Source organism: Alexandromys fortis, unplaced genomic scaffold (genome assembly GCF_014885135.2).
Source record: "Alexandromys fortis isolate MF-2015 unplaced genomic scaffold, M_Fortis_MF-2015_v1.1 scaffold_69, whole genome shotgun sequence".
Classification (NCBI taxonomy): Eukaryota; Metazoa; Chordata; class Mammalia; order Rodentia; family Cricetidae; genus Alexandromys; species Alexandromys fortis.
In genome coordinates, this window is record NW_026067951.1 from 1,937,119 (window position 1) to 1,946,620 (window position 9,502).

A 9,502-nucleotide genomic window follows, 5' to 3' on the forward strand; every position below is an offset into this window, starting at 1 on the left:
ATTTGCCAACAAGGATATGAACAGAGTTCACCAGAAAGGGTTAGGTTTGTTGCCTCCCCCCTTTTCTACCCCCCCCCCCCCGCCAAGCTGTGGCTGCCTGAGCTGTTTAGTTATTCAGTGTAAATTTTCCAATATAAAAAGGGTTTGGGGAGGGGGCTGGAGAGATGGCTCAGAGGTTAAGATCCCTGACTGTTCTTCCCAAGGTCTTGAGTTCAATTCCCAGCAACCACATGGTGGCTCACAACCATCTGTAATGAGGTCTGGTGCCCTTTTCTGGCCTGCAGGTATACATGCAGACAAAATACTGTACACATAATAAATAATAAAGAAAACATTTTAAAAAATAAAATACAAGAAATAAAAAAGGGTTTGGGGAGACAGGCGAAATTACAGGAGTGTTTCATCTTAGAGGGGCCAAAGGTCAGCCCCTACACATCTCTCAAAGAGCAGCCATTGTTCAGTGCATCTCCAAAGCTTTGAGACTTGAAAATCAGCGGAAGACTCACGTTAACTAAGTGCACAGTGCTGCTGTGTAAGTCTGTGATGCCAGTGTATAGGTTCAGCCACAGCGTTATAGCCCTATGCAGGTCCTTCGAGACAAACGATGCTGGACCTCTTACCCAGGAAGTAGTAAACTCAGGCAGAATGCAGAGGAAGTGTACCATTTTGAGACAAGCTAGGACTTGTGTTTTGTTTCTTTTTATTTTTAAACTGGGCTAACTATGCACAACATTAATTTACCATTTTAAACATCTGTATACATACAATTCAGGGGCACTAACTACATGCACCGTGTTATCGAAGATTCACCACCATTTCCAAAATTTGGTCAGAATCTGAAGCAGAAATTCTGCAACCATTAAGCCGTAACTCCTCGTCCCCCCCCCCCCCCCCCCCCACAACCCCTGTGAAATCACATGATCTTGGTCTTCACAAGTGAGAGGACAAAAGGCATTCATCTTTTTTACGGCTTCTTTCAGTTAGCTGTCTTCAGGGTTCACTCGCGTAGCCTATATCTGCATTTTGTTCCTCTTTGAGTCTGAGGAATGTTCCACTGTGTGTGTCCAAACTTTGTTTCCAATTCTGGCTTTGCTGAGACCAAGCAGAGCCTATCTGCTGACTCTAAGTCTTGACTGGCAGGGGGATGGTCCTCTGTTGTTTAGATAATGATGTCGTATGCAGAAGCTCTCAGAATTGTGTCTGGGACAGAGGAGCAATGCCTCAGAGAATCCTTTGTAAGACATGGCCGTATAAAGTAGATGTGTATGTTACACGGTCAGTTGAAGTTGCTCCATGTGTCCCTTTCTGTCATTTCAAAGGGCTTCACTGGCGAAGGGCACAAGTACCCAGCACCTGTTAATCATGTCCCTTGCCCTCCACACGTCCCTGGCTCCCTTCTTATACCCTGACTTGCATTTTCTCCCAACCATTTCTGTAGCTAATGAGCACCTTCCTCCTCCTGGGTAAATGTCTGCCTCTCCAACTGTATTTGTTACTTTCCATTGCTGTGATAAAATGCTCTGACTAAAAACAAAAACAAAACAAAAACCCCAAAAAGCCAATTTAGAGAAGAAAGAGTTGATTTGGGATCACAGGAGGTACAGTACATTGTAATAGAGAAGACGTGGTGGTGGGAGCATGAGGCTGGCCTGGCAGTCATGAAGCAGAGACATCACATTTTATACACACACAGCAAGTGGCTACAAAACCTCAAAGTCTACCTCCAATGATGTGTGTCCCCAGCAAGGTTCCATTTTCTCAAAGTACTATAACCTTCCCAACAGCACTGCCAACCAGTCTCTGGGCAACATCCCCCATTCAAATCGCCACGCCAAGCAAGGGCTTTCAAATAGCCTTAATACATCATTCCCAAAGAGAGAGAAATCTCAGTGCTGTCCTTTTTAAGAATGGGTTAGTCACCTCACTATAGTTCACAAGAACCCACAGCAACTGCTTTTTAGTCTCACTTCATTTTCTAATACCAGACTGACCCAGTGAACCCACCCACTCCTCGTCTCCCTCCACTCACTAGACTTGACCTCAAGTGATTTTCTACCCCTACCCGCTAGACTTGACCTCAAGTGACTTTCTACTCACTAGACTTGACCTCAAGTGACTTTTGAAAAATTCTGAATCCTTTCCGAGTGCTGGAAGAGATCTTGCTGGCAAGGATGTTGAATCTAAAACATACTTCTAGGGCAAGTAAAAAAGATAATCTAAATTGAAAAAAAAATGGTATTAAGATATGATCTTGTTGTGTAGCACAGGCTAGCCTGCCAAGTGTTGGAGTTACAGGTGTGTACTACAGTGCCCAGCTCAAAATACTTGCAGAAACAGCAAACATCGCAGATAGACCGTGGATACTTTGAAAGAGATGGCAGTCATTCTGATGGACAAATTATGATCCGCTACATTTTAAAAGCAGTTGGCCCTCTGCCTCATTACCATAAATTACATGCAGCCCAGCATCTTCTGGGACGAACGGTAGCATGGGCAGCAGAGCCCACAGCATCCCCCAGCATGTGCTCAAGCTCAGAACTCAACCTTGCAGCATCTTTCCTAATTCGTTCGCAAAGTTCTGAGACATGCCACGTGCACCCCTCTGCATTCCCAGGGTAGACTTCTTCCTATTAACGAAGGAAGGTTTGACTTCCAGTCTTGAATTTCCTGCTGGTTTAGCCTCAGCTTGTACAGTGCCATGGGAATGGAAGTAGGGAACATTAGATGCCATTGGTTCATCCAGGTTGGGTTTCCCACTGATCTTTAACTAGCAGGGGAGGAAGTGCTATATCACTTTAAACCCATGTGCATCTAGGAGATTTTCACTGCGGAACTGTTGGTCCTAGAGTCTGGAGGAGGCAGAAGCAGCTGCCTGATCTCTGGGCTGGTTTCTGCCTTGTACGATAGACAACTTCATAGTTAGGGTAAACGATGTGTAAAAAATGCTTACAACAGCGCCTACCACACGGCAAATAGACATAGTTCCTGACTCACTATGGCTCAGCCTACGAATGTTGGACTCGACGATGGTGCAAAAGCGATGTGCGTTCAGTACTGTGAATGTTGCATCTGGATCTTTTCCCTGCATCAGGCTATGTGCTACCTTCTCCTCTAATGATGCTGAAGGTGGGAGCTGCCCGGTTATCCGTGTGATCACTGTGGCAGGTGTGCTCAACCTTTCACTGCAGAAAGGCAAGGTCGTCCTCTTCCAAGCCCATACTTAGAAACTTGCAACTTAGTTATAAAATAAATCTCAGGGCGTTAAGTTTACCGTTTCGTCTTGAGCTCACACCTGTAGCACTGTGTTGCAAAACTCTGGTACTCATATTGAATGCATTTGGAGGTAACAGCATCTTCAGATGCAATGGGTATATCAGAGAATAACCTTATCCTAAGAATAGGAGAGTCTACCTGTGTTCGCCAAACACGTCCATTAAAAAAGGACATCTTCCTGTCCAGCATCCAGCATAAGGTGGGGAAGGAAAGCCCCAGGCTGGACAGCCCTGCTAAAGACCAAGAGTGCTGTTTGCTGACAGAATCAACCTTACAGAGCCGCCACATGTGACCTGGGACCATTGGCTTGGCTGTTTTATACAGCAGTACCCTAGTGTCTCTCAGTCTTTTTCTTTCTCTATTCTCTTGTTCTCCTCCTCCCTCTCTCTCCCTCTGTCTCTCTCTCCTTTCCCTTTCCCCTTTCTCTTTATGTCTCTGTCTGTCTGTCTGTCTGTCTGTCTGTCTGTCTGTGTATATGTGTCTGTGTGTGTGTGTGTGATGTAGTCCAGGCTAGCCTCAAGCTTGCTAGGTAGCTGAGGATGATCTTGAACTCCTGATCCTCATACCTCCACTTCCTGTGTGGTTGCAGCCATTCCCCATCACAACCAATTTTACCCTGCACCAAGAGTTAGTGCCAGGCAAGAACTCTACCAACTGAACCACGTCTAACCCCCTCTTTGGATTTCACAATAGGCATTTGTGTTTATGGAGTGTGCCTGCGTGTTCAGATATTACACTGGGAACCTTGCTAGGAGCCTAAGTGGATGGCGTGCTTTAGTGAACGTCTCTCGTGACCTAATCTTTTCCCTTTGTCTTCTTCTTCCAGCCCAAGCTTTTGGCCAAGGAGCTTCTTGACCTCGTGGCGTCTCATTTTAACCTGAAGGAAAAGGAATACTTTGGAATAGCATTCACCGACGAGACGTAAGTGCTGTCCAGAGCCCACACAAAAGAGCAGGATGGGAAACTGCCCTCCCTCAGCTATGACAGCAAAATCAGCTGCAGGTCACTCGGGTCCCATGGGGGCTAGGGGTTAGTCCAAGTTCACCATCTGAATTTCAAAAGCCGGTGATCATGCCTGGAGCAGCCAAAGGATATAATTAGACAGATGCTAATATTATGAAATTATTAGGTCAGCGTTCTTATAATCAAGTAGATTCGTGTTCAGACTGAAATGTTTATTTTTTTTAAGTAGATCTATGTGGGTTTGGTTTTCATTAAGGTTAAATGAAAACTTCTGGAAAGTAAATGTTTCTCTCCAATATTGGAGAAACAATAACAGGAAATGGAGTTGATGATAAATTCAGGGTGAAAAATGATAGCTGGGCAGTTTCACATTCTAAGCTGAAACAGAGAATACAAAATCAAAGTTCATATCCCCCATTTGATGTAAAGTTTGCTTTCAGCAGTTTGGGTCATGTTTTATAATAAAAGAAGGGATAGGCTCTTTGAATTATTTTCTTTCCTCTTAGTATATTGTTGCCAAAAGACTTCGGTGAAGATCAGTCCGTGCTTAGATAAGAATAAGCTAAGGCCTGGGGATGAAGTCGAGAGGTGAAGCACTTTCCTGGACGTGCGCAGCCCTTGGTTCTGCTGTAACAGGGGTGTCTGTGATTGCCTACGGATGCCGACAGTTCCGTGACACAAACAATTGAAATGAGTGGGACCAGGAAAGACAGATCAAATCATAGAGAAAGGGAAAGCAACAGCTGTGTGCATTCAGGTCGGGAGAAGCCCAAGGCTGGAGGTCTATTAAACAGAGGCCAGTTCCTGGGGCCCTCCTTTCCCCCACCATTGGACTTGTCTAGATACCCTCCCCCATGTCTTCCCACAGTTTCTCCTCTGAATGTTCTCTGAGAACAAGAAGTAGCTGTCTCAGAGAGCCTGCCCTCACTTTCCCTGTCTGCTCATGTTCCTCAAACTCTGCTTCTCTATCCCCTGCACCAGGAAACAAAACAAAATAATGACCTACTTTTAACAAATGTTCCCTAAGAGGTCTCCTCTGTGTGTGTATTCATGTCCACACACCCCTCCAGGTCTTTGGAATATAGATACGTTTTCCTAAAATGCTCAAAAGTCAGGGTGAGGTCAGTGGCTGGGTAGGACAGCAGAGTTCAACCCAAACCCCAGGAGTGAGGTGGGACTGTCAAGGTAGGATGGGTTCTAAAGCAAGACTAGACAACTTCTGTGCTGGTCAGTGGGAGAGTGAACATATGTATCTGTATATGACTGTGGTTGGACTTGGAAATCAATGAGTTGTCAAGGTGTCCACACACAAGCAGGAGGGCCTAACTTCAATCTACAGAACTTGGGCTTAGGGGACACATCTGTAACCCCAGCATGGGGAAGGTGCAGATGTTACAGATGCTCTCGGCCAAAAATCAGCTGTGCACTCAGACAAGAGATCTCTTCTTTGTTTAGGAAGCAGGATTCCAGGATAATGCTTTGGAAAAGCCTAGCAGCCTCCACAGTGTCCTACTGCTTTTGTAGGAATAGCATGGCCACCTGAGGATGGTCTTCAGTCTCATACCTGCCAAAAGGAACTTCTGTCACAATTAGCAAGCTCACAGCAACAAAAATGCAGGTGTGAGCATTTTATAGATAGAAGTTTTGCACACAAACATTTGAAATGACAATTTAAAAATAGCCTTTCTTGCTAGGTATACTGTGCATGCCTTTAATCCCAGCACTCGGGAGACAGAGACAGGCGGATCTCTGAGTTCCAAGCCAGTCAGTGCTACCTAGAGAGACCCTGTCTCAAAAACAGAAAACCTAACAACTAACATCCGCCTTAGCAAACAGGAGCCACAGCATAGCCTTTGGCCAGATAACTGTGCCGATCACTCCTTAAGGTCCTCTAGCAGGTGTTTGCCTTCCTTATGATAAAGAATATGGACAGTTGGCAGAAACCAACACACTTAAATAAAATTTTAACTCATTTTACTTCTGCACAATCCTATAGTTTTTAAGCAAAGACTTCTATTAGGCCGTCATAAAATAAAGTAATAATTTGATTTTGTTAGCTGTATATACAAGCACACAAAATATATATTCATATAATCTCTTCTTCAAAGCCAAACTGACCCTTACTGCCAGGTAGATTCACTGTCCTGCCAGCCTACACATCCTACACAGCAGCGAGAGATGCCGTCTCGAGAGCTATGGGGGGAGGCTGGAGAGATAGCTCAGCAGTTAAGAGTACATGTTGTTCTTCCAGAGGACCTGAGCTTGGCTCTCAGTACCCACAGAGGGTGGCTGACAGTCACCTGTAACTCCAGCTCCGGGCGTTCTGACCAATACAGACATCCACAGACATACGCACATGAAAATAATAAATCGATAAAACTTTCCGAAAGAAAGGGAGAAGTGAACAGTAACGGAGTAAGAAAACACACGGCTATTCTCTGATCTCACACATGCACACACGCAGCACACCTGTGCACACGCACACACATGCACCCCCCACACACATGACGTTCGGGGCGGGGGGGGTGTACAGAAGCAGTGGAAAGGGTAAAGCATCAGCTTCCCCGCATGGGAATGAGGTCATCTCTGGGAATGGAGCCCACAGGGCACTGAGGTGCGAGGCAGGCCGGCCGGCCTTCTCTGGCCTAGAATCACCTCCACCAGCCGGTTGGGAGGTGCAGGCAGGAAAGCCTCTGGCAGGTAATAAAGAAGAATCGCTTCAACAACTGCACATCTAGAAAAACTGACGTTCACAAACACAGACGCTCTCTACCCTCTCTGTTGAGAAGCCCCATTCACCCCCTAATTGCTCTCCGTGCTGTCCCCCACTGATTAGAAGGAAACCGTAAGCCTCAATTAATCATAGTCGCATTGTTCCCATTTCCCAAGTAAGTTTACTCAATTCAAAGAGTCCGTTGAACTCTGGCCGGTCCCAATTAGACCTCCCTTCAGAGTCAACAAGAGTCAAAGAATGAACATTTTATCTTAGACCAGAGAGGAAGAAGTTGTCTGTGTGTTGAGGGTTACAGACCACAGCCCTGATGGCCCTAGCCAAGAGCCATGATCGGAAGGGTGAAAGGAAGGAAAGCCAGTCTTTCCCTGAGGGAAGAGGAGGACGTGAAAGCCACACATCAAAGGCAGGAGGTGCACACCCTTGAGTCTAATGGGCCTTCCTATAGGCCTATGCAGTTAGGAGCTGAGCTCTCCTGATTCTCTGGATTATCTGATTATCTGGGCCTCTGTGGTAATCAGAACATTTCTCCTTTTCCTTTTGAGAAAGGGAAGAACAAAGGAGGTTGCCCTTTGGACCTTGTGCCTGGAGGTGTGACCTGCTCTGGGGTTGGTGATTCCTATGTCCAAAAGTATACCAGTTTTTCCTCTGCCTCTGCATGCCAAGTAACACTAACTTGGCATCTCCCACCGTGTGTGTGTGTGTGTGTGTGTGTGTGTATGTGAGAAAGTGTGTGCATGTGTGTGTGTGTTGCTGGAAACCAAACTCAGGACCTCGTGCACAAGTACCATAACAGCTGAGCTACATCCTCATCTCAACATGAAATTTTTTAATAACATATTCACATCGGACATATGTGCCCCCAGGGTGTTTGTACATATGTGAGTGTGCACATACTGTACTTTGTTTTGCACACACACATACACAAAGCTACAGTAGTATTGTCATTGGTCTGTGGCAGCTTGTGGTAAAATATGTGAATCTGCCTATTACCTAACTCAATTCCAGCAAGATTCAGACCTGCAAAGTGGGTGCAAGCTGCAAGCCATTCTGTGTTAGGTGTCACTTGGTGTGGAGAGACAGGAGAAGCTGAGTTAGTGCTTCAGGGCAAAGGAATCACCAGCCCAGAGCAGATCATATCCCCATGCATAAGTTCAAGGGGCATCACTGACCCTCCCTGGAGCAGCGGGGGTGTCTAGTAGAATATATGATTCCTAGGGAGAAGTTGTCTGCCTTCCTTCAATGTTAATTCTGACATCTTGTGGGGCCTAGATGGAACTCTGAGGAAAAGAAGGGAGAGAGGGAAGGAGGGAGGGAGGGAGGGAGGGAGGGAGGGAGGGAGGGAGGGAGGAAATAAGTAAGTAAATAAATAAATGCAGGCAGGAAACGGGAAGTTTCCCTAGCCTTCTGCCCCCACATCATTGGTATTTATTGACAAAGTCTGAGTCAACAATATAAAACTTATGCCCACGAACACTGAATGTTGCTGGCAACCTGTTTTTACAGCATTGATATTTTATTTGAAGCCTTTTATTTGGAAATAATTATAAAGAGTCACAAAGATAGAACAGACTACCTTCACCTTCCATGCAGCTTTGCCCCACGTCAGCGTCTTGGGAATCGACGATGCCACACCACTGCTAGATGAACTGAGCCATGGGGGCTGCTCGAATATCACCGGGTTGCCTACGAGGTTTTTTCCCCGGCTCTAGAATTCAATTGCACTTAGTAACTTTTGATTTGCACCAACTCTGTCCAAATAAAGAGAGCTGCAGGTGGTGTTCGGCTTTCAGTGTTCCCGGTTGTAATGAACTTGGCAAGTGAGGGCAGTTTGGACAGCTTTGGACTTTCTGAAGCAAAGGCCCTGGGAGAGATTTGATCTTTAAATAGTGCTGTTACTATTCTCCTTAACGTAGTTCACAATATAGAAACAGAAGAGTCATTGCCAAATTCCTTTTACGAAGCTACAGTTACCCTGATACCAAAATAACACAAAGAACCAACCAAGAAAGAGAATTACAGGCCTATCTCACTCATGAATATCGACGCAAAAATTCTCAATAAAATACTGGCAAACCGAATTCAAGAACACATTAGAAAAATTATCCATTGTGATCAAGTAGGCTTCATCCCAGAGATGCAGGGCTGGTTCAACATACGCAAATCTATCAGTAATCCACTATATAAATAAACTGAAAGAAAAAACCATATGATCATTTCATTAGATGCTGTAAAAGCATTCGACAAAATTCAACACCCCTTTATGATAAAAATCTTGGAGAAATTAGGGATACAAGGGGCATACCTAAATATAATAAAAGCTATTTACAGCAAGCTGAGAGCTAACATTAAATTAAACGGAGAAAAACTCAAAGCCATCCCACTAAAATCAGGAACACGACAAGGATGTCCACTCTCTCCGTACCTCTTCAATATAGTGCTTGAAGTTCTAGCAATAGCAATAAGACAACATAAGGGGATCGAGGGGATTCGTATTGGAAAGGAAGAAGTTAAGCTTTCGTTATTTGCAGATGA

At 45.1% G+C, this 9,502-nt stretch overlaps 1 protein-coding gene across 4 annotated transcripts in view; it reads left to right on the forward strand.

Moving 5' to 3' along the window:
* Window positions 1-9,502, forward strand: part of Frmd4a (FERM domain containing 4A) — a 312,601-nt gene that overhangs the window by 160,988 nt on the left and 142,111 nt on the right. For all 4 annotated transcript variants that reach the window (XM_050150459.1, XM_050150454.1, XM_050150456.1 and 1 more), the window contains exon 3: window positions 4,100-4,194. In XM_050150459.1, coding sequence (XP_050006416.1) covers window positions 4,100-4,194 — 95 coding nt within the window. The remainder of the gene's footprint in view (window positions 1-4,099; window positions 4,195-9,502) is intronic.